Raw genomic sequence first — 24,246 nt, forward strand, 5'->3', positions numbered from 1 at the left:
ATTATGTTTCAACTTGACAATCCTGTAACAAAAACATCTGCAATCAATAATGAAGCATATTGCTTGCTCAGACTTCCCTTTGGGTATTCAGGCAGCAGTATTGGTTGCAGAAATTGCGTGTTGGGAGTACATTTGGACTACCAAGTACAAGTGTTGACCACACTTGGAAAATTCTATAATTGTTAATGTCGGCACGCACAAGCACTGTTCAGTCTGGACGTCCTGCTTTTTAATATTCATTGTTCGTGCCAACTGTCAATGCGTCCTCCTGGAATACGACAGAGTAGTCAAGAAAAGACGGCTTACAGTGTCCGGCATTGCTAATAGAAGTGTGCAAACACTTCCGAGGCCTGTATTCACTAGTAGGAGTAGAGTGGCTGAATCTTGCTTTGCAGCAGCATAGAACACTTGTCTCATCCTTCCTTCATTGTCCCTTTTATCTCAGTGCTGGTCTAGCTAGGAGCAGATCATCAATACTGTTTCATTGCTGTCCCGGTCATTGCTGGAAGGAAGCACCAAATGTTAAAACGTGGTCTTGTTTTTCTCTGACAAGAACACCTGTGAAACATAAAAATGAGCGACGCACCATGCTTGGACATAGCATCATTAGCTGGCACTAGGAGCATGTTTAGCGCCATCCACAGCACCAAACACCTGGTGTTCCACGAAGCAAAATATATTTGCAGACAACTCAAAGGGGCCCTGCAACACTTTTTCAAGTAATCATCAAATGACCTCACTATCGGGGTTTATTAGCTCACAAATCGACGGCCACAAAAAAATTTTAGAATCGGTCATGTACAAGCGAAGTTGTAGGGATTTGCCACACGCTTTAAGCACTCTCTCCTTTCGATGCAGTTGATTTTGGGTTTAGCACATCATTTGTCGAAAAAAGAGCGAGCGATTTCTAGTGGTCTTCGAAATTTACTTGTAAATTGCATGTCGTGTGCTGCTCTATGATGCTGCTGTTCGCATGTTAGCGGGAGCCTCGACTACCGATCGGCAGAATTTTTTTTATCATGTTTAAATAGTGTTGCAGGGTCTCTTTGATACCTGTATTGATTCTTCCTCCTAAATTTTTAGGATCTCAAGCATCACAGTGACGAGAGACAGAACAGAGTGAAACCTGTTTATTGTTACTAAAATTTGCAGCCACAACTGCTCGGCTACCACTCGAGTTGGACCGGGTACTTCCCAGTGAGGCATGCCGTGCAGTGGCCGACCTCCTTGCTGCCGCCATTGGGACGTTGGACGCCCCTCTGGACAGCAGCGGTCAGGCCTTCAACGGATAGGTAGACTAGGCTGGCAGCGCCAAGCGTTTCTGCCAGTTGCTTGGCATTCAACGTGTTGGCGATGAGCTCCTCCTTGGTTGGAATGTTGATGCCCATGTAGCATGGGTAGTGGAGCGGAGGCGAGGCGATGCGGATGTGCACCTGAATAAAAGAACAGATCGGGCAGGATGGAGATACCAAAATATTAGAATAATGTGTCAGATGTTTGCTATGAAAAAGGTTTGCATAAACTGTCCATGAGATAACGATTGTTGTGTTCATTGTCGTATACTTTCCACCATTTCGGTGACTGTTTGGCCATCTGCTGTATCTTTCGTCCTCTGGGTAATGCGGAGGTTGTGGATTTGTACCCCATGGGTGGCAAGTTCTTTGTCCGCTTTAATTTTCCTCTATCCCAATAAATGAGGTGGGGATATTTATGTGTGCGCTACACTATTAGTTTTGGCCGCCAACTGAGAACTTTAAAACACGGAAAGCACTGGTAAAGAGAGCGTTGGCAATTGTCTACTACATATATGGCAGCTGTGGTCACACTCACTTCAGAACTCTGGTCTGAGTGATCACATGCACAAGCCAGCAGCTAAGTGTATATCATTATATGAAATGCAAGCGCTGCAAACTGCTGGAATTTCGCTAATTTACAGAATTTTTGCAGTAATGCGACTGGGCAAAAGTATGACTTGCACATTTCTCACTTCCTGGTGAAGATTTAAGGAAATGCTCACATGAAAAAAAATTAAAAAAAGAAAGCCTTGCATTGGATCAACAACCCATATCTTGAAGCACAGGAAGTACCATTTCTTTCTTTAGGAAGCAATGTCTGTTAACAGAGATTTGGCCACGCAAAATTCTCGTGCTGTCCTAAAGGTATGCAAAGTGTAAGAAGCTTACAGCTCCAAATCATTATACGCTGATGTACCTCTTTAGCACCGGCCTCCTTGAGCAGCTTGATGATGCTTCCCACCGTAGTGCCTCTCACAATGGAGTCGTCGATGAGAATGATGCGCTTGCCATTGAAGTTGTCGGACAGCGGGCCAAACTTTTTTGCAACACCAAGCTGTCTTAGACGAGTGCTCGGCTGGATGAAAGTGCGGCCAACGTAGCGGTTTTTGCAGAGAACTTCTGCATATGGTATTTTCGTCTGAAAAGTGGGTGAAATGACATTTCTTGATAAATGAAGTTTGGCTGTCGCTCCTGTGCCATAGTATTGCATCGTCAGTAAAATATGCAAGTTCAAATACATACATGTTTCACGGGACATCAATCATGCAGTTTGTGCTAATAGATAATTCTCAGTTTTTTCGTCCTAAAAGTGAACTTGCAAGCAGCTACATGAATTATAGGATGTTAATTTTATTTCAATGTACCAAAAGCAACGCTAGGGTTGTCAGGGTCATGTTACGACAACGGGTTATGTCAGTAACCTATATTTTGTAATGTACCATTTTACATTATTTTTCGTTTCACCAAGTTTCCAACTGGATACCAGCAACAGTAGCAGTGTCTTAAGTCATATTCAAGCTGATAACCAGGCAGAAAGAATGCAAGATGAAGTGAATTGTTAGAAAAAAACAGTCCCTGGAGTTTCTTTTAACACACAATTATTCATAGAACACAGGCAGTATTGCATGCATCACCTGTAAGGATGTGATTATCACATTCTGCACTATCCAGACAAGATTCTCTTATTTTGAGCTGCGCAAGTATTCATAGCTATTTAGCCACATCATCAACCCTCGTCCTGCCTAGTTATACGTCCCAACTAAGCGAAATCACATGTTTGAGATGCTCCCACAGCTGTTGCACAGGAATGCAAAGTGCAAACATGGGTAGGAACTTTACTATTTCGGAAAATCCAAGTGCAGCAGGCGTCGCAGACTCTGGTACAGTGCTGACGATGTCAGCCTCGACGGCAGCTTCTCGGGCAAGCTGCTTGCCGCATTCTCTCCTTACGGTGTAGACCATTTGACCTTTACATGGAAAAATGAAACGCCATGGCACGTGGTAAGGCTTCTCAATCAGTTACTCCAGATTCAGTATGTTTCACACATGGACTGCCCTTGTACACCAATATAGTATTAGTATATAAAATTACTGATGTCTTACCTTCAAAGATGCTGTCTGGCCTTGCAAAATAAACATACTCGAAAATGCAGAATGCTGGAGGTGCGGTGTAGGGCCTCGGAACAATGCAAACCGACTTTGGCCCATGTTTCGTAATCTCCACAATTTCGCCCGGCAGCACTTCACGGTACAGCATGCCACTGACAGACTTGAAGGCGCAAGACTCTGAGGACACAACCCAGCCTTCATATTCGAACTGCGGGTTGGTTTTGTCTGCAACAGATTCACAAATTGAAAATGTACTGCTAAAACATGAAAAGGCAGAAGTTTGAAAAGCTGCGTTTAATTCTGAGGCCTTGCACATCCTCCTTGCCTTAAAAAAAAAAAGAAAGGGGAAGGTGAAAGCTTGTAACAAAAAATTCATAAATGGGGGGTGTGCTGGCTTCAGCACACACCCCCTGTTTACAAATTTTTCATCTCCTTGCCTCAAGTGAGACAGTGTCTTAAAAGAGAATATTCTGCCACTTCAAAACATGGAATAATGCCAGTAAGATATCCATTTCATTCTTTTTTATTGGTTATCGGGGCGTGGGATCCAAGCTAAAGTTGAGTATTTCCCGAGCCTCAGCAGCATCTACTGTGTCTCCAATATTAATTTTGCACTTTAGAAAGAAGAAAAATATGAAGACACAGAAGTAGGTAAGGGAAGAGGAGTAGCTGGAGCCATGTATAGGCACCAACCTCTCCCTAAAAACCCATTTAATAAAAAAAAGGTGATCTCCTTAGCACTGCAACTTTATCGGTGTATTAGCACTTAAAAATTTCAGACTATATGATCCACCCGACTCTTGGCCAATCCCCCCGAGTGGGTAGGTGCCAATCATCTCAGGAGCATCATCATCATCATTATTATCGATGTAGCAAACACTTGAAACTGTGGACATCGTGCAACCGCAAAAAGTGAATGTCTGCTGTGAAAAAGGCCTTTCTCAAAAATTCTCTTTCTCTTTCCTCAGCCTCAGCCAAGTAATATGCACCAAATTTTTTTTAAATGACATCAACAAGGCATGCATGTTACATTCTCATCGTAATGAGCACCCTGTTTGACTATCAATTATTTCCTGATTGCTAACAACCATACAAAAATTGCCATTCTTTATAGGTCCAAACATATTGAAGTAGACCAGATTAGTTGGTGTTTCATCTTGTTAAGGAGAATGGAACTAGACAATGAATGAAGAAAAAATGGGAATGAATACAATGGCTTGACAAGAAAGCCAAACTGCACTTGCTTATTTGTCAGATAAGCTCGACAGAATCCACTTTCACACTGCTTAACAAGAGAAGAAAGGCTCATTTATCAAACATGTCTTGTCAGATTAGAATCTCTCGTCATACTGACAACTCTACATGCCCTTAACTAGACAACAAGAACGTTAAGCAGCGCTTACGCAAATTAACTTCGCTGCATATCGAAACGTATGTAGAAAGATTTCTTTGGCACCGGTGCCATTGTGAATAATGTCTCCATGGGTATCTAAAAGCATTATTTTCTGACTTGGTCAATGGCATAATTATCTGCTCAACAGCTACTGGTAAAAGCAACTATGATAGCAGAAAGAAATGCCTCCACATTAGTGGGTGTGCATTTAGATGGCAGAACCATAGGCGACTTGATGTAAGCAGGCAAAGAGTAAAGGTGGCTAGAATATGCCTCAGGCGTAGTAGAAGTGCGTAATCAATATACCTTTGATTCCACTGGGTGGAACTAGCACTCCTATGCTCAATGGTCTGTTCCCAAACGGGTCACGAACTGCGTAGATGGTGTCATCGTACATCATAATGAGTGAATACGCTGTAGGTGTCAGGGACATGAGGTGCCTGATGCGAGCTGGCCAATTGGGACCATCTTCCTCTTCTCCCGTTGGTGGAGGCTGGCTTAGAATTTGCATGATAAGCTCAGAATCCGATCCTGTCGTTAGCCCCACACCCTTGTTGAGGATCTGAAAAATATGCAATTCACTATTTTAATTCACAGGAATGGCACAATCTTTAAATGCTATCTTTACAAATCCTCACCTTCCTACGAAGAGCAATTGCGTTCACTAGCTCTCCGTTGTGAGCAATGGCAAGCAGGCCGTGGTTCGTATGTACAACAAAGGGCTGAGCCAATTCATGCTCCGAGCCACCAGTGGTCGAATAGCGTGTGTGACCCACACCAAGATTTCCCTTCAGTTTCGTCATGGAGTCCTCGTTAAAAACATTGCTCACAAGGCCCATTCCTCTGTGAACAGCGAACTTCTTGAGGTTTTCACCTTGGCTGGTCACAATACCAGCACTTTCCTGTCCTCTGAAATTTGCACAGAACAGTACCAACTTTACTAAGACTATGCAAAATATACTTAATTTAGTTCATCATCATCATCAGCCTGTCTACGCCCACTGCAGGGCAAAGGCCTCTCCCATGTTCCGCCAATCAACTCGGTCCTGTGCTTTCTGCTGCCACGTTATACCTGCGAACTTCTTAATCTCATCTACCCACCTAATTTTTTGTCTCCCCCTCACGCGTTTAGACAGTAACGCAAAATGTCTCGCAGGTGGCGAAAGATCAACACGGGAGGCACTGTGTCCAGTCATGATCGCGATTTTGCACTACCAACTAGCCTATCAGACCGTCCTTTTGGAAATAGAAGTGTTTGACATAATACACTTTCTGTCCAAGCATGGTCCGAGTTACCCGTCCTGGATTTGCTTCCACTGTTTCAATGACACTGTGAGCAAAAACTGTTTGTAGCTGCTTTTATTTTTCCTCTTGCTGCCATCTTATCGCTCTAATAGGAGTTAAAAGTGCTTTTGTCTTGCTACAAACACTCGAGCTCTTCTTTTCCATTTTTTGCACTATACTGTGACAAAATTTCAGCCGTACAAGCAGAACAATTGGTGCGCAGTGCTCATTAAAGTGTTGCCTGCTTATGATACGATTAAATTATTTTACTTTTGTTTTATATAAGATGATCAGTTATATCGCGCGCAAATTGGATTCAATTTTTTTTTTTTTTCGCGCGATGAGAGATGGCGCCACGTCTAGCGCTGGTTTCGCTTTCGAGGCGCGCGAAGCACACGACTATCGTCACCTTGGTGGTTTACGTGAAGACATTTCATTCGCGATATCTCAGTCGCGTGGCAACTCTAATATTTCCAACGGGCAAAAGCTACAGCGTATGCAGTGGTGGAAGGACGGGCGGGCACTGCTCTTGCAGCAATGATACCTCAGCTGCATCTTATCGTCCGTTATCAATGGCCTTAGGCCCTTGCCAGTGTGGGCCGATGGACAGGGTCACCGCGACTAGCTCCTCGAGAGCTGCATCGCGATAAAATGACGCGCGCGGTCTTTCTTGCACGGGTGCGCGCCTCTGGCGCAGTGCACCCAGGAAGTGAGTAGACCGAAACCGTGATGGTCAGACTCACCTGTGCTGCAGGGCGACAAGTCCGAGGCAGATAATGTGGCTCACGTCCAAGTTGCTCGGCCACTCTCCACTAGCGATGCAGCCAAACACCCCGCACGCTTCGCGCAGTTCGTGCTCTTCGTCGTATTGCACTTGTCGAGCCATGGTGGCGACGGTGTCCTGCAGTGCTGAGTTGCCGAGTGTCCTGCTGGTCGGGCGCACTTAGCGGCTGCCGCAACGGACGGGGCCCGAAACCGCGCGTTGCCTCGGCTGTGAAATCTCTTCTCCGCGCAGCTCGCAATCGTCGAGCACGTGGTGCCATTTTTCGCCCTCCTCGCTGGCTGGGCAGCCCCTCCTCGCCAGTCGTTCTTCGGCGATATTCTTCCGCGATAACGATCCCACCGGCAAGGTTAGCCCGCTCTTGGCGCCTATCAGTTGCGCGGCGGCGGGCCGCCTGACGTCGATCCTCCTCGCGGGACCGCCTCCTCTCCCGTCCACTACGGCGCGCCGAAGCCACGTGTTGAGCCCGGTTGCGCCTCTCGCGACACCCGGGCCAATTTGCTGCTCCTTACCCCCCGTGAAAAGGCGACACTAGGTGCTGCTCTTGTTTAGGCAGAGACCAGACGATTGTCTCCCTCGGCATTTGCTCGCACCTCCGCCAAGGTCGCCGACATCATGGCTAGTGAGTAGTACTACGCTCGCATATATACATACTACGTCGTCGGAATGCCCCCGCCGCGAACGCCCATTCCCACGCTCCTCGGCCGTGCACGCTCTGTGCCCGCAGAAATGTGAGGCCCGCGGCGATGTTTGAACTCGCGCCGGCGGGATCTGACACCGTCGCGTTTTGCACGGGAAACGCGCGTTCACGATGCGCACTTGTGTGTGTGATTTCGAAGGTGTCATTAGGCAGTTATAGTTTAGCGTCCGCAACAACGTACGGACGCAGCCTGCCGTAGGAAATGGCTGGCAGGCTGCGTCCGCACGTTGTTGCGGACGCCCAACTAAATCTGCCTATTGACTTCACCGTCAGAGTGGGTGTGGCTTTGTCTACGCGCGGTTCCTTCTAAAAGGCGCGAAAACACTCCGCTCCTCAAACCGGATCGCTGTTTGCCGCCGGCCTTGTGCATTCGACGCGTGCAGTTGCTCTTTGGCACTAAAAGAAAACAAAGATTTGCCGTTTTGCTTTCCTCGAGCTAACATTTTCCTCGCGCACTACACGCGCATCTATTCAAGAGCCGCTGCCTTCGTTTGCGCACTCAGTCGTGCCTGTTTGAATTTCCCTCCACGCACCGCTAAATTCGCTTTTGTGCATGCAGCTACGCATGTGTTGTTACTGTATACGGGCTGCCTTGTTTTTGGTAAAATGTGCCATTTTCACTGCTTGTCGAATACATATTTCGCACATCAGTAAGAACGCCTAGGTCTCGTTGCAAGAATATAATGCGTCAGAGGCCGACCGTGCGGCCGTGTCTATTGAACAGAACGTTGTCCTAACCTTTCCTTTGAACGGCAGCGTTTCTTACTGTGAAAGTGGCATTTTGGCTTTGACAGTGTGTGTGTGTGTGTGTGTGTGTGTGTGTGTGTGTGTGTGTGTGTGTGTGTGTGTGTGTGTGTGTGTGTGTTACAAAAAATAAGGTCATTGCGACATGTAGGAAATTGCGAAAATATGCTGTTAGTGAACCAGAATTCAGCCGCAAAAAAGTGCTGTTGTACAGACCGGCCTTCATAGTCCTACACTATGCCTGACGAACACACACACACATTTCGATGTCACCTTAATTTGCTAACTTTTGTCTAGCATCACAAAAACAAATATATGCGTTATGCGTCTCGAATTGCGCTGGTAAATTTCTTCGTCGTACGCAGTACGTCAGGATATTTTTTTTTTCATCCGCCAAGCTGGGTAATTAACAAAGCTTACCTCATTAACTTTTTAATTATACTGTAGGGAAATATCTCCAATGCGAAAGCTTTAATGATTGTTATGAAACGTCGGAATATTTCATCCATGCTAAGATAACTGCCAATCTTATAACTGGGTAATTAACAGAGTGCGTAATTAACCTTTAAAATAGCAACTCTAATGGAAACTGTTCAATAGAAAAGTTGCAACGTTTGTTCAGCAACGTCAGGCTGTTTCATTTGTTCAGTTAACTGTCCTGTTAAACTTTTTCCAGATGTACACGAAATTAAAAAGTATACATGACGCAAGTTAGCTGAAAGAACCTAGCTGTATAATAAAATGGTCGGAGGCGTGTAAGACTCCTGTCACCTTTAGCCAACGAAGAAAAAAAAAAAAAAACTGTCGCTCGCGATAATCCAAACCGAAAGCAGTCGTATACGCTGGGAGTACGGCGATGCAGGCTTGAGTTTTTACGCAACCTTGAGACGTGGCCGGCGTTTATACGCATGCACATATCTTTACGCCAATGTTGGATTCCCAACCGAATTAACTCACGGCGTTGCTCTGTGTGTAACGTTGTGCCGCGCAGGCGGTCTCCGACTGGGCAACAAGGTAATCGAAGGCAAGACCAAGGTTGTGTACGAGCTGCCCGATGAGCCGGGCAACGTGGTCCTGGTGTCCAAGGACCGTATCACGGCCGGCGACGGGGCTCGCGCCCACGACCTCCAGGGCAAAGCGGCCATCTCCAATGCCACCGCTGCGAGCATTTTCACCCTGCTCAACAATGCTGGTAAGCACGATGCATTGAGCGACCGCGATCCTCGAGTGAACAGGTATGCAGATGTTTAGATGTACCGAATAAGTTTTCCTGCATGGACAGTGGAACTTTATCTGGGAACGCTAAAAGTGGCCATGATTCCTCATTTTAGTTCTACGCTTTAGGGTCGCCTCCACTCCAGTCTTTATAGCCGCCCCCTGCAGACCCCCTCTCACGCTCTTCTCCGGACTCTCACCGCCAGTCTGCTCCTAAACCCCGTAATTTGACTCATCCCACCCGCCCCCCTTCGTTTATTCTTTTTTTTTTTCTTGCATGCAAGTTTTAACCACACGTGGTTGGGCAAAACCCAAATATGGACTCCGTGCATGTGTCGCTTCCTGATTTACGATGTGCCCTAAGGTGTTCATCTCCAAAGAGGGTCCAGGCGAATGGAAACTTCTAGCGAGGTGGTTGGTTTAGCGCCTATCTCGACTCTTGTGCTAGCGAGCGTCGTCGGGCTCCCCTATGAGCCGCGCATTTTTTTTTTTTTTCTTCTTCAGTGGATTACACTCGAGCGGAGAGAGCTGTTATCTGCTCCAGCAGTCTAGGGGAGACGATAAAAATCGTCTGGCTAGACTCTTCCGAGCCGGTTCCCGCTGTGTAGCGATGGGAGGGCTTATACAATTTCCACGCGACACGCCACGCAGATAAGCCTAGCCGACACGACGGCTAGCTGCGCGATCGCGATTGGCGACGAGAGAAAGCCCCTCGTGTCTTACGCCTCATGGGGATGCGTGGCCCTGCAAAGGTTAATCCCAACTCCGCCATATTGTTGCATTCGTCTTGTCAAATTCGCCATCATGTCTGCTCTGATTGGCCCTCACTGATTGGTTCAAAGCACCTACATGGCCAAACTCCGTGGTGTCAAGAATGCACATATTCATGCACCGCGGGTACAGTGCACTCAGTGCTATAGACTGTGCGTGATGACGCCGGTCCTTCCCCATGATGCTTTGTTAACCTAATGTTGAATCAACTTACCTTGGTTGGTTATACACAGTTGTCAAACGGCACCCTTAATTTCAATGACAACTTTGGTTTGACACGTCAGGATCATCGCTCCTGTGACGTCACAGGTCAATGCGAGAATCTGGCGTCGCACGAGTCTGAAGATGAAGCCGCGCCACTTTCGAATTTTTGCAAGTATACAGCTCGCTGTGCAAAAGTTTTTGTAGTAACTCTCGGGTGTTACTAAGTACACCATACATCAGAGCGCACATTGACACGACAGCTGTCATTTGCTTTTCGTGCGAGGTAGTGTGGACAATATTCTAGAACACAGGCTACAGTGCACAATATACCTAGATATGCTGGCAGAGCAAGCATAAAGTCCAAGAAACGACCGCAAAATTGTGGACGTCGCGCAGGAAAGTTATCAGTGACGTGGCCTGGACGTGATGGGAATTGACATGTTTCGCATTAAATCGAAAATAACTGATGCGTGTAGTTAAATCATTTCCTTCTGAGCAAGCGTCAAGAACAGTAGAACAACATGGCAATACCAGTTTGGTTGGAGTTCTTTTTATGCAATTGCTGCATCTTCAAGGTCGCGTTTCTCCGCAAAAGCAATATTTTTAGCGGTTTCCCAATTGAAATGCACCAATCCTCAGTGATAAGCGCTGTTACCGTTTGTGCGCTACTTCGAACAACTTTTCCGATAGCTCGTTGAAATGACATACGCGTGTACTTCGGTGTAGTTGTTTGCCATTCGTAGATTGAAAACTACAGGGATTTGGATTGAAGGGTTTGCAAGCGAGCTGATTGTGCTATCGGTGTAGTGCTTGGCCAAGCTTTTTTAGTCAGTGGACACGTCATCATTTCAAAACTGCCAGCTGGAACAATCTCTACCCCATGTTGTACACTTCATCATGTTCGTCTGCCAAACTTAAATATGAATTCATGTTCTTGTGCGGCGTAACAACAGCTACTGTAGATAGTTAAAACCATAACCTTCTAGTACAATAGGTCGTGGCTAAAACAATCATAATAGAATATAGCAAAAAAGGAAACCAACAGCGTTGACTAAAGAGTCAACCTACCTGGCTCAGCCAATATATTTTAGATTTGTTGAGCAGGATTTCTTTCTTCCGTTTGTCATTCGCTCTGTTTGGCAAATCCTTCAGTCTTTCGCGAAGGTAGTTTGATCATTATATTTACACACGCGCTAATAAGTTGGGAGTTAGCCAGCTTGACAACGATAATGTCTATCATGTTCGCAACAAGAGCTTTCATCTTATCCCGCGCGTCGTGGCCATGACACGTCGCATGTGTACGCAGGCCAGTACAGATAAACAGCGAGACAGCATCGCTACACAGTTCAACGGCCATTCGCGGACAAAATAAAGAGGATTTACCAACTGTGTGTTTTGTGTACCTCTTCCTTCCTAGATAAGTGGTTGGCCAACGTAACTCATAGGTACTTCTACGTGCGAAAGCACTCTAGTGAAGCGCACTTGCGGAACTTAATTCTCATGTGCAAGCATAGGCGTATCCACCAGGGGGGCAAGGGGGGCGCTAGCTACCCCCCCCCCCCCTACTGAGAAATGTTAGGGGGGTACAAGGCACTGCGCCGTGTCGCCTATAGGCAGACAGAAATTAGGTGCCTTTTTCCTTTCCTGAATAACCACTGAAGAAGAAGAAGAGACCCCCCTAAGTTTTACTTGACCGCAGCAATAACGTAATTTTGTTATAAAATTTGTCATACGATTCTGCTGTGACGATTGTCCTCCGTGTGTCATGACCCCGCACTGTATGCTCTCTGCGATGCGGGCTGCCTATTCCACGCTTTCGCGCATTGCTCTCGAACATTGCAGAGGAGGCTATCGCGAAGCAGGCGCTCTATAACATTGCAGCAATATGTCATGACTTGATTTTGTTCTGCCTGGCCTGAAATTTAAGAAATCGGCGACGCAAATAACGGGCGGGAACCAGTAAACATTTTACAACCCGATCAAACGCTCTCCTTTTTCAGGAAAGTTTCTTTCTTTGAAAACAAATTGCATCGCCACTGCTCCATATCCAAACTGCTGTGAGTTGATGAGTGCGCAGAAGTGTCCAGTATTTTAGTTGTGCCTAGCCAGGACAGCTAAAATAGATTCCCACTTTAATCTCCGATTAGTCCGCTTCACCTTGCTTATCATATGGTAGCCTGTAGCGATCATGGCGGTTTGTAACAAGACAGTGGACTCGAGCACATTCATTTCGCTGACAAATTGCTGTACTGTGCTGCCAAATTTGCTTAACCCGCGAGACTACAGCAAGGCGCGACTGTGGGCGTTTTGAATTTCCCGCCAGAATGAAGCGCTCAGAGCCGTGTCGCATTTACAGCCTGTCTCGTCAATAAGGTGATCAGTTGGGTTTAATCATTCGCTGAAAACAAAAACTAAAAGAAAATCTATCGACCACAAAGCTGTGAGATACTGTGAATGCAATACATTTCGGTGCGTAGTCTGTGCCGCCCGCTGCTATTTTAATCGTGGAATATCGCAGTTTACATAATTAGGATATCTGCACCGCGTGCAAGGGGTGCATGTTAAAGAACACGAGCACAGCATATTAATCGCGTGTCTCCCCACAACTGCGCGCGTCACTGCCATATCTGTTTTAGCACGTAAGACCCCATGAATTTGTATTGCTTATCTCGGATCACAAGCTTCTCTTCATGCTTTTTTTTTTCTTTTTCCTGGGACAGTCTTCATAAATACGTAAGGACGGGCAAAGCGAATCGGCAATAGATTGGCAATTGAGAAAGTGTTTCGGACGCTCTTGAAATGGCGTTGAATTGAAGCGTGAAAAACAAGTGTGGAGCCTATTGTACGAGGCGAAACAAACAAGCAACTGTCGTAGTTCTGCCTTGTCCTAATCGCCGCAGACGGCGCCTAGCTTCTCGCGCGCCTTGATAAGATAAGTTGACGTCCTCTGCACTCTTTAGATTGCCGCTCTTGGGAGGTCTTCCGTCGGAAGACTAGCCGAGGATGAGCCCTTCTTGTGGGAGAGTTGAGTGTTTCCGAGACCTCTGGCGATCATTGTAGATAATGGCCACGCAATGCCCGCGTATCTTTTCGCAGACATATTCAAATCAACCTTTGCAGTGCCTCCACCACACTGCAACGATAAGACTGACCTTTTCCTTTGTTCTGCAGTGTTAGTTACAGATGCATCGCGTACGATCCAAAGTATTTACATTTTCTTGAAACTGTAATCTCGATGTTTTTGGACATGCGTGTTTAAGAATGTTTTTCTTAGACGAGGGTGGCGATGCGGGCTTGTTGGTTGGTCATACTTGAATAAGTTGAGCGTATACGAGGACACGGACAGAAGGAAGAGACGTACACACACTGGCGCTACTACTAACAACAATGGTTTATTTCATTCTCCTGCCGATTCATATACCAGTTTTGCGCACGACAGTCACGTGAACACTCTTTCATAAAAAACAACAATTTGATAACAACCAGGGAATTCACCTCACGAGAAGATAAACAGGGTGCACAGGCAATGACAAGCAAATTTAATGATTCATGCGCAGAAAGTGTAATTCTTTAGCACTCGGGGACATTGAGGGATTGCTAACACAAGCGTCTCCAAGATAATCGATTTGTTCGGCTTCAATGATCAGCCTAGTAATTTCGGACCGGTTCCTACTGACGACAACGGTTCCCTGAAAGTTCGGTTTGCACGCACAAGCATGGCAGTGTTGCGCCAGGAAGCCGTCAGGTGGGAAGTTGCCCACCTTATTACAGTGCTCTCCGAGCCGGACATTTAGGCAGCGGCCAGTCTGCCCAATGTAAGCACGGCCACAAGACAGAGGAATGCGGTATACAACGTTAGTCACACACTGCACAAAAGGTTTTCTGTGCTTAATGAAGCATTCAGACTGAGCTGTCTTATCTGGATTAGTTTTCTTGCACAACCTACTGAGTTTAAACGGGGCGAAAAAGACAACACGGGTGTTAACTCTGGCGGCTATTTTTTTGAGATTGTGCGATACTTGATGGATATACGGAACGACTGCCACGTTTCTATTTTCAGGCGTGGGGCGACCATTGGTGCTGGCATTACAGTGCATACCTTTAGATTCTTTAAGCAAACACTCTGCTACTGCAACTATGAGGTAGGTCGGGTACCCTGCTGTTTGTAAACGTGAAGCTGGCTGCCTAAAGCTCTTGTCAAGCATGTGCACACAGGACTTACTGAGGGCATTTACGAGCCCAGGGCAAATAAGTCGTTATTGGCGTTTAACTCGAGTCGCTCTAAGCTCGTTAAAAGGGGCATCGTAAAAATGTGTCTCAAAAACGCTTGTGTTAGCAATCCCTCAATGTCCCTGAGTGCTAAAGAATTACACTTTCTGCGCATGAATCATTAAATTTGCTTGTCATTGCCTGTGCACCCTGTTTATCTTCTCGTGAGGTGAATTCCCTGGTTGTTATCAAATTGTTGTTTTTTATGAAAGTGTTCACGTGACTGTCGTGCGCAAAACTGGTATATGAATCGGCAGGAGAATGAAATAAACCATTGTTGTTAGTAGTAGCGCCAGTGTGTGTACGTCTCTTCCTTCTGTCCGTGTCCTCGTATGCGCTCAACTTATTCAAGCATGTTTTTCTTAGGACTGGTGGAGGTTTGGGGAAGGGATAATGCTAGACCATACCGTAATTACGCCGCTAGGACATCGAACACTTTGCGAAACGCGGATACTTATTTGGTGAGAATACGTGCCAATTAAAGCGTCATGGGCGCCATGTTGAACATTGTTGTCCGACGTAAAGGATTTGGGCACCTTCTGATAAATACTATAGCATTCTGCTCATAAAAATATTACGCTGCGTTTTTTTTTTATTCAGAAACTTCATTCGCGTTATATGGTGACGTCATCACATGATCATGATTTTTTGCATCACTCGTGTTGACGCTGACGGCGCCGACGGTCAATTTTCCCGTTTGATGAGGTATCTAAGGTTTTGGCCCTCAAATTTTGAAATACGCAATTAACATGAAGGTGTAGTAGCAGTGGTGGTTTGATGAGAGGAAAGGTTATTTCTGCAAACCATGAGGGAGCACGGCGCAGCGTCGTCGGGGGAGGGGAAGAGGAGCGCAAAAAGAGACAGGAAAGGGGAGGTCACCTTCTAGAGATAAGAGTGCTCACGAAACCGAGCGCCAGGCCGTGGTACCTCTCTCCCAATTAGAAACACCGGTGGGCGCTCGGCGGCACTGGGAATCGAATCCAGTACCTCCCGCGTTGGGGGCGGACGCTCCCACCACATGACTACCACTGCGACTGTACGTAACGAGGACATGCGAGCATCTACCAGGAAAGGGTTGATAATGATAATTATTAAAGACGATAGTCTTTCTTGGGGAAACGCAGAAATTTTGGTCTGTCTGTCTTTCTGTTTGTCTGTCTGTCACCCGATTCAGCCACTCGGCCAAAGTTTAACCACTTTCTGAACGCCCAGCCATCTTGAACTGGTACGGCCGTTCATACTTGTGAACATTGTTGATCAAAAAGCAAATATTACGCATATATGAGGCGCAGCATCAATACGTAAGTATTAGGTGGTGTGTTCCTTTACTAGAAAATACATAGATAAGTAATTCTAAAGACCCTAATGTTTCTTAGGCTGCGCTGAAAATGCGACTCTATGAGCCAGATGCAGCGGTTCAACATAGATGAGGAGGCCTCGTGTAGTACGGCCGACACAAGACTGTCGTCTTTCGACGAGATTTGCAGGGGAGCTCGCAGATGCGCGGCCAATTTTTTTTTTTTTTTTGTATTAGCGTCCCCTCTGCACGCGGTGGGTACTAGTAGTCGCCTAGCCTGTTCATATACAGTCGTGCACTACTCCATCTATTACAGTCAAGCATCCTGGCTGTTTTTCTTTCTTTTTCGTACAAGATCTTTATAACGTATAGTGTTATTTATTTATTTTATTTATTTCAGTATACTGTCAACCCCATATGGGGTTTTTACAGGAGTGGGTACATTTAGAGAAAAACGGCAAACACACAGAAGTGTTACAGTGAAAATGTAGATGAAGACGGAATCGCATAAGACTGTACAATTCATACACATACGCTTGTAACGACTTCTGTTCTATAAATCTCGTCCCAGCTTTTTTAACGACTATCCTAATCGTTTTTTTGCTTATCTCCATCGCTGACCAGCGAGTACTTTCATCCTCTGTGAAGCCCAGAGCCTCTAAAAGATGCACGACGTCATCGGGTCTTGTTGGGAAGGGGGGCGGGGATACCTTGGCATTCGATTACATGATCTTCGCACTCGCCTCGCGATAATAGCACCTCCTAACATAAAAAAAAAAGATACAAAGGCATAGCGCAGCATTAAAGAATAAAGGAAAACACCCAGTACCGCGGATTTCGAAAGGAATTGAACTTAACTCTTACACCACTGACACTTTACTTTCAAACTTTATTTTCACTATGATATGGCTCTTCAAACAGTACTTTTAGAGTAATGTCTAGAAATAAAATGACAATGGACAGACTTATTGCTACACATAGAACACACATTAGGTAAAAACTTAGAGGAAAAATCTTGACGTGATGATTTACAACTTGTCAGTGCTTCCTTGAGACCATAATATAGGTCAGCGACCTTCGATATAAGAGGAAATGTCGATTTCCTCGGGCAGCTCGGAGACGTTCACGTCGAACCGGTCCTGTACTTCATTTAAGGTTCTTGCGTCCTGCTCATCAGCTACAAATGTCAGCGCCAACCCCTTGGTGCCAAAACGTCCAGCTCTAGCAACCCTGTGGAGGTATGTGTCTGAGTCTTCAGGCATATCGTAGTTGAAGACGATGTTAACTCTCTCAATATCCATACCCCGCCCGAACAAGTTTGTGGCCACGAGGATCCGCTTCTGAAAGTCTTTGAACTGCTGGTAGCGGGACAGCCTTTCCTCCTGAGTCATGGCACGGTGGATTGCGATGGCGGGGAAGTTCTGTTCCACCAACAGCTGCGCAAGAGCCACGCAGCGCTGGACTGTTTTGACAAAGATGACCACCTGGTTGAACTCGAGGAAATCGAGCAGCTCAATCAGCTTGCGGTTCTTCTCGTTTTCCCTCAGCTTCACGTAGTACTGCTGCAGACCGTGCAGCGTCAGCTTGGCCTCGTCGTCCACGTACACCTCCATCGGGTCTTGCATAAACTTGAGGCAAATGGGCCTGATGTCCTTGCTCAGCGTAGCGCTGAACATCATGACCTGCTTCTCGTGAGGAGTGGCGCGAAATATCTCCTGGACGTCCCGACGCATGTCCAGTTGCTCGAGCACCTTGTCGCACTCGTCCAGAACGAAGTGTTTGACGTGCCTCAGCTGCAGTTTACGGCTGCGAACGAGGGCCAGGACTCTACCGGGTGTGCCCACCACGATATGGGGACAGCTGCCCGCGAGCGCCTTCTCGTCGTTGGTGATGTTCATGCCGCCAAAGAACACGCCCACACGCACTGAAGGCAGATACTTGGAGAAACGCTCGTACTCCTTGGATATCTGGAAGGCCAGCTCTCGGGTGTGGCACATCACGAGCACGGACACCTGGTTTTCGACGGGGTCCAGCTGCTGCAGGGTAGCCAGGACGAACACGGCGGTCTTTCCCATGCCAGACTTGGCCTGACACAGGATGTCCATGCCCAGGATTGCCTGTGGTATGCACTCGTGTTGTACTTCGGACGGGTGTTCGAAGCCGCAGTCCACGATGGCGCGTAGAAGCTCGGGCCTCAGAAGAAAATCCCTGAAGCCCGAGCTGTGAATGGACACGTAGCCTCCAATGGGTTTCTTTACTTGGGGTAAGCTTTCCTCCGCACTCTGCTCCTGCTCTTCCTCGTAGTCCAACAAATCGTTGTCGGCCATGGTGTTCTTTCTTGCGTACCGTTCGCCGATCAAAAGATGGGGTGAGCAGTTTTCAGTGGAGCGGTCCGACAGGCTGTGCGTTGCGAGGTGAATGCAGGCGGGGTTGATAGAACACACCGCGTGCGAGCAAGCGCGTTTTAGACGCATGACGCGTTTTCATTTCGCCGGGCTGTAGCTTTGGCTGTAGAGGGGCTTTAGCGACGCACATTCCCCCTCGACAGAGTGGTACGGTTCCTTGAGTCGACGCCACGTGCGTCTGTCGTGCAAGAACGATTCGCGCTTCGCCTTTCATAACGCAGAATTCGTCATTACGCTCGGTCATTCCAATTTGTAGATGTAGATCTTAAAATTTTGGCTCGCCAAGAATTGGGTAGCTTAGAAAGAAGATCTGAAAGCTAGCAAAGAGAATAATTTCTCGTTTTTTTTATAACAAAGATTCTTTCAGAATTATCTTGAAAATTAACTTCAATAATGAAGAAACCCTACATTTTTAGTTTCCTGTATACTTTTGGCAGCGAGGGTTGCATCTCTGTCATTGTCACTGTTGATTCAAGCAGACGGGTGCAGGTACTGGCCTGCAATATGAGCTAATTAACTATGCATATACAGATAGGCACACAACAGGAATCAGTCATGGTTGTGGTCGGAATTTTCAAGTGTACTTATGCACGGTTCGTTCCAATTTAAGTCGAACCCTCTTCGTTAGCCTCCAGGTTTGCAGCTGCTATATGCCTTTCTCTTGAGGGATAATGGTAGATATATACCATTTATGATAAACATTGCCCCCCCCCCCCCTCTCTTAATGGCGAATCCACACCTAGACCTTTAACACTTCCAGTGCCTCGCTACCTATCGCAAAGCGTTCTCTTAGGCGTGCGCAGGGTTCCCCATCAGGGGGGGCGAAGGTTCAACGCAGCGCCCCCCCCCCCCCTACTAAGTCAATGTGCGAAGCAGATTTTGCCCCCCCCCCCCCTCCCTGCGCACGCCTATGTTCGGTACGTTGAATCAACGTAGCATCTCATTGTAACCGCCTGGCAAAAAGGTCGAGTGCCGCGAGCGGTGGAGTTGCGGAATCGCGCCACAGCTAGCGAACGGGGAGAACGCATTTGCTCGCGTGATCGGGAGACACGCGCGCAGCTACCACCGTGCACCTTGTCGTCACAACTCGCAGCGCCGCGGCTTATCTGGGAGTTTTTCCGTCCTTGGGACGCTCAGGAATTCGTTCGCCGGCAGCCAGGTCGCCTCTTCTCCGACACAGAAGACGTGTTTTCGAGACGGCGCAGGGGTGCTAGCTGTTTAACTCCGAAGTGCAAGCCTCGCTCGCTTTAAAGTATACCGCCTCAACAGGAGCTCCGGTTGTACGCGGAAAAGTCTTTTATGCATGCCTGTATCGCGCGCCTCCTTTCTTCCGCGGAAAAATAAAACGAAGGGTTTTTGCGACGTCGCCAGGCGGGAAGGCTCTCTCTCTCCACGGCAGCACGAGAAACGGTTGCATATCTAGCGCTCGCTTGAAAATTCAGATAACGTTTATGGTGCCGTTTCATCACAGCTCCGGGCGTAACTGCAAGCGAGGCCTTTCTGCTTGTATATTATATGCTGCGCCTGATAACTACTACTCCCGTTTTGCTGCTGCTGCTGCAGAAGTTGCGTGCGACAACGTCCTTTTTTTTCTCTTCCACGCGCTCGGCACTACTCGGCACGACCTGTACGACCTCGTACCTGCAGATGCTTTGCGTTTTCTTTAATGTTGGTTCTGCTAAAAAAAAAAAAAAGGTATCGGAACATTTCTGTAGTGCACTTCCTTGTGCGATGCCTGTTTCTCTCCATTCGATCGACTCTTCAGCTTCGTAAGGAGCTCTGCTAGCTGGCGCAGCCGGATTGCGAAGCACTTTCCTACGCCTCCTGTGGAAAATGTCGCAAATTTTATTACCGCTAAAGCCTATATTACACTTTAATAGGAGCTACGGCGGTGGTATCATCGTGGTTCGTGGCGTCTGAATTACGTCATGTGTTTGCAGGTCAGGTACTACCCGACAACCTGTATTTCCTGGCAGCTGACCAATACTATGGACGTGTATCCTGATAATGACGTTTACTTGGCTGGCCGCGGGGGCACGTTTTTCCTCCAGCCATACAAGGTTAAACAGAATAAAAAAAGCAATACTCGGGTTTTTGATAACGAAAACACCGTAATCGCAGCGTCTTTCTTTTTCTTTGACGGGTCATAGCACCATAAAACAGCTGTTTTTACATAAACCTGTTCTGCTTCAGTGCTGCGAAGGTGTGCTGGAACTCGTTTGATAAGCCGGTCTTCGATTTTGCCTTTTTTGCCCGTGACGCGCCAAAGCGCGTCTGGCGCGCGCTGAGCTTGTCGATCGTGACGCAAATGAAATCGTACGCCCTTGTGACGTCACTGCACGTGACGCTCCTAGACGTTGGCCCAGCACCGCGTAGGAGCTGTCGTCGGGTGTCCGACGTATCTGTAATACCCCCCCCCCCCCTGCTCACAGACGAGGCCGCAGAGGCATCGAATATATTTCCGGTTCAGCGCATCGGTGCTGCGCAATAAAGATGCATTGATGAGAACTGAGCCGTTGACGATGTATCCTAACCTCGACATATATTGTGCCGGCCGGATGTCATGCGCTTTCGTCGGCGTAATCAAAGCCGTCTGTTTTCATCGCACTGTCATGACGTGTTGTTGCGTTGTAGTGGCTTTCTTGCGGATTGAGTCAATTTTTTACCCTTCCTCTAGTTCTTCACGTCCCTTGAAGCAGTGCGTTAATAGTTTCGTTTCATCATGATGTACCAACGACATAAATTACTTGCGGTTGCATTGCTTGACACTATACTTACTTTACTATATGGTAGACATGTGTTCTTTATTATAGATGTGTTCGCATGGACCCTTCGCCTAAATTTAAGGGGCTAGGGGGGTTGACCGGTAGTACATGCACATATATGCCTTCTCGAGCAAAGTCGCTCCCCCCCTCCTCCTTTAAACAAAGGGAGACTGTAAGCACTGATTACTTACAACCTGACTTTATAACGTTGCCGCTCACACATATATGTTTGATTTCGAATTTGCATGAATACGTGCATGTCGATCAAGCTACCTTTCAGTGCACTGAACGCTTCTCACTTTTCCTGCCTCGTGTTTGGAGCGGCTCACGCGGTGTTAAAAAAAAGAAAAACTGCGCGTAGAAAACACGCCAAGGTCGTGTTTTCTTGTCGTGCTACTACTACTACTGCCGCTTGCTTCCTTGTTTTCGTTAGACATACGCGGTATGTGGTGGTTGTGCTGATGCCAGCGATATTTGGTGTCCTCGCGTGAGCGTTCGCTTCGGGTTAATCGTGAGAGCCGATTGTTAAGTCCGTTCGTTGCACGCAATCTCTTTCTAAATACAGCGGCACAGTGCAATGTTGTCGGGACGTCGAGACGAGGTCGCATACCGCATTCTCGCGCATTCTAGGGGAACGAAGATACCTAAGTTATTTGAAGCCTTATTATGTTACAGCTCAGTTCGAGAGCTAATACCTTATCACAATATTGCCACGCGCGATATTGTATTGCGCGTGGCAGTGACGGTATTGAATTAGTGAATGACAATCGTATCGCAAAATACGAAATTGCTGCGTCACTTCGAATACCTCAGGGACTTCTGGTTGTTTTTGTTTACCGTCGAGTCGATAACATTGAAGTCCCAATGACCCCAGCGAGATCTTTAATCTGGCTCACCGAGACGCCTTCGTGTTTTGCGCTTAAAAAGGCCCCATAAATAATTGAGAATCTCGTGTACAAGTGACCCTGTTTTACTTACCTTCAACAAGGTTTTGATGAAGCTTCATAAAGGAGTATTACATTAAGCGGTATACATAAGCCATTAATGTGTTGCGTATATCGAACTACATATCTCCCATACATAGGCGTGCGCACAGGGAGGGCAGCCCCCCTCCCCTAATTACCTAAGAGGGGGCGCGAGATCTGCCCCGTACATTGACCCTTCTAGTCAACTAAGAAGGGGGGGTTTGAAATCTACCCCATACATTGACTTAGTAGGGTGGGAGGGCGCTGCGATGAACCTCCCCCCCCCCCCTGATGGGGAACCCTGCGCACGCCTATGCTCCCATACATTGTAATAAGCCGACCTGATATTGCATACATGCAAATGAATAAATAAATATATAAAACGGTGACATACGTAATGACTAATTCAAAGAGACATGCGTAGTCCTGTTGCTGTACGTTTCGTACGTACGTACGCCCGTTCGTTGAGAACTGCACAGTCGGTCGGAATTATATAGCATTCAGAAATGGCAAACCGCCTGGTGCGAGCGCTGGAACTGTGCCAGCTGGAAACCCATTCGTCTTAAAATGTACCTTCATTGCAAAGTAAGAAAATAACCATAAAAATATAAAGTGCACGATACGGTTAATTTAGTTCTTTCGCGCAGCAGAAAAAGGCTAGACGCTGTCTAACAGACCGCGTCTACTTTTTAGTTTGCCAACGTACACCACGCGCTAGCAAAAAGAAAAAGAAAAAAAAATTAAGGTAAGCCTGAAGGAAGTGCGGAGCTGAGCAGCCTTCTTTGTTTCTCTTCGGTTTCCTCTTTCTTCTCTCCTCTTTTCTTTATTTTTCACTTTTCCAGTTTTTTCTCTTTATTTCTGTATTTCTATTTCTTATTTTTTCTTTCTTCCTCTCTTTCTGTTTCTCGCTTGCTTCCTTTTTTTCTGTTTTATATGTGCTTTTGCCTGCGTTACGCCAAGCGACAACAGCATGCATATACGACAGCCCGAAACCCAAAATTGATCCGCACTTCAAAAAAACAGTACGTCATCTGTTGCATTGAAATCGACTCGGTTGAACCTGTTCCTTCGCATCGTGACACGTCGTACTGAGTGCGCACCTCCGAAGAGTAATAGCACGCACACATACATACACACGCGCGCACACACGTACGTACGTACGCATGTATGTGTGTGTATATCATGATTGTGAAGGTGGTGGGGCAGGCAAAGGCTTCACGGCTACTTACTATTCACTGCAGCTTTTCATTTTCCTGCACGCAAGAGGGAATTCACACCCGTCCACTGCTAGACATCTGCATGCATTATGTCAAGCATATATTACTGCGAAGTCCGTCTTCTATATGCGGCACTGTTGTACGGGCAGGTCAACGAAAAAAGCATATTCAGCGGCCAAAATTATGGCCCATCGCATAATGCACGCACGCACACACGCACACAAAAGATTTTTTCACTGACTTTTACCAGGTTCTTTTACCAGGAAGACGTATTTGATAAGTAAGTTATAAAATAGCCGTGTTTGGAAATAAAAGGCCACTTCTGTTGGAGACGGCCCGGGATTGCCGTCAGTGCATGGTGGCGGCCATTTGCGGTGACGGGTGATTGCTGGGATTTGTAATTATTCGTTAATTTCAATTAATCACAAGTGGGAAATTGAAGCAAGCTGTCTGTAAAGGGTGTCCGGAAGTAATTTTCATGAGGTCACGATGATTTATTTTAAACTATTTCAATACTGTTAAATTTACACGCAGAAATTATACAGGATAGGCTTATATATAGTATAGTACACTTTTTCTGGCTGCTCGCTCGCTTGTCGTGGTTCGTGCCGTTGGCTAGCTCGGCTTAGAGTTACTGTATATGCTACCTTTAGGTATCAGTGTTGCGCATCTGTCTTCCAAACGCCGCTAGCAACCGTGCATTGCGGAGAAGCTACCGCTTGGGGCAATTCTTGTATTTCTTTACGCCACCGATGCAGCGAATTGGATTGACACCACTGACAGTTAAGTTAATTACCGGTCTTCGACACACCAAACATGTCGATCGGCGCCG

The 24,246-nt window shown here is 46.8% G+C and overlaps 3 protein-coding genes across 3 annotated transcripts in view; 1 reads left to right on the plus strand and 2 right to left on the minus strand.

Annotated features, from left to right (window-relative positions):
- Positions 1 to 1,112: 1,112 nt before the first annotated feature.
- LOC119382843 (amidophosphoribosyltransferase) lies at positions 1,113 to 7,129 on the minus strand. Its single transcript, XM_037650721.2, has 7 exons — positions 6,825 to 7,129; positions 5,436 to 5,706; positions 5,104 to 5,359; positions 3,399 to 3,629; positions 3,135 to 3,262; positions 2,212 to 2,433; positions 1,113 to 1,433 (listed from the first exon to the last, which is right to left on the minus strand). Exons 1-7 carry the CDS (start codon positions 6,965 to 6,967, stop codon positions 1,167 to 1,169), a joined length of 1,518 nt encoding a protein of 505 aa, XP_037506649.1. The 5' UTR covers positions 6,968 to 7,129; the 3' UTR covers positions 1,113 to 1,166.
- Positions 7,130 to 7,272: 143 nt separating this feature from the next.
- LOC119382846 (multifunctional protein ADE2) overlaps positions 7,273 to 24,246 on the plus strand; it is a 31,502-nt gene continuing 14,528 nt past the window's right edge. Inside the window, exons 1-2 of the mRNA XM_037650725.2 lie at positions 7,273 to 7,484; positions 9,298 to 9,498. Coding sequence (XP_037506653.1) covers positions 7,478 to 7,484; positions 9,298 to 9,498 — 208 coding nt within the window. The 5' untranslated portion in view covers positions 7,273 to 7,477. The remainder of the gene's footprint in view (positions 7,485 to 9,297; positions 9,499 to 24,246) is intronic.
- LOC119382847 (ATP-dependent RNA helicase DDX39A) lies at positions 17,115 to 18,404 on the minus strand. The gene has a single exon (XM_037650726.2). It carries the CDS (start codon positions 18,387 to 18,389, stop codon positions 17,130 to 17,132), a length of 1,260 nt encoding a protein of 419 aa, XP_037506654.1. The 5' UTR covers positions 18,390 to 18,404; the 3' UTR covers positions 17,115 to 17,129.

Source organism: Rhipicephalus sanguineus, chromosome 2 (genome assembly GCF_013339695.2).
Source record: "Rhipicephalus sanguineus isolate Rsan-2018 chromosome 2, BIME_Rsan_1.4, whole genome shotgun sequence".
NCBI lineage: Eukaryota > Metazoa > Arthropoda > Arachnida > Ixodida > Ixodidae > Rhipicephalus > Rhipicephalus sanguineus.

What these genes read in the sequence shown, in the direction of transcription:
- LOC119382843 (XM_037650721.2), bottom strand. Translation starts at nt 6,967, where the DNA reads ATGGCTCGACAAGTGCAATACGACGAAGAGCACGAACTGCGCGAAGCG. An exon ending in CTTGTCGCCCTGCAGCACAG is followed by an intron (nt 5,707 to 6,824) that starts GTGAGTCTGACC and finishes TGCAAATTTCAG; the next exon opens with AGGACAGGAAAGTGCTGGTA. An exon ending in GCCAGACAGCATCTTTGAAG is followed by an intron (nt 3,263 to 3,398) that starts GTAAGACATCAG and finishes TTCCATGTAAAG; the next exon opens with GTCAAATGGTCTACACCGTA.
- LOC119382847 (XM_037650726.2), bottom strand. Translation starts at nt 18,389, where the DNA reads ATGGCCGACAACGATTTGTTGGACTACGAGGAAGAGCAGGAGCAGAGT.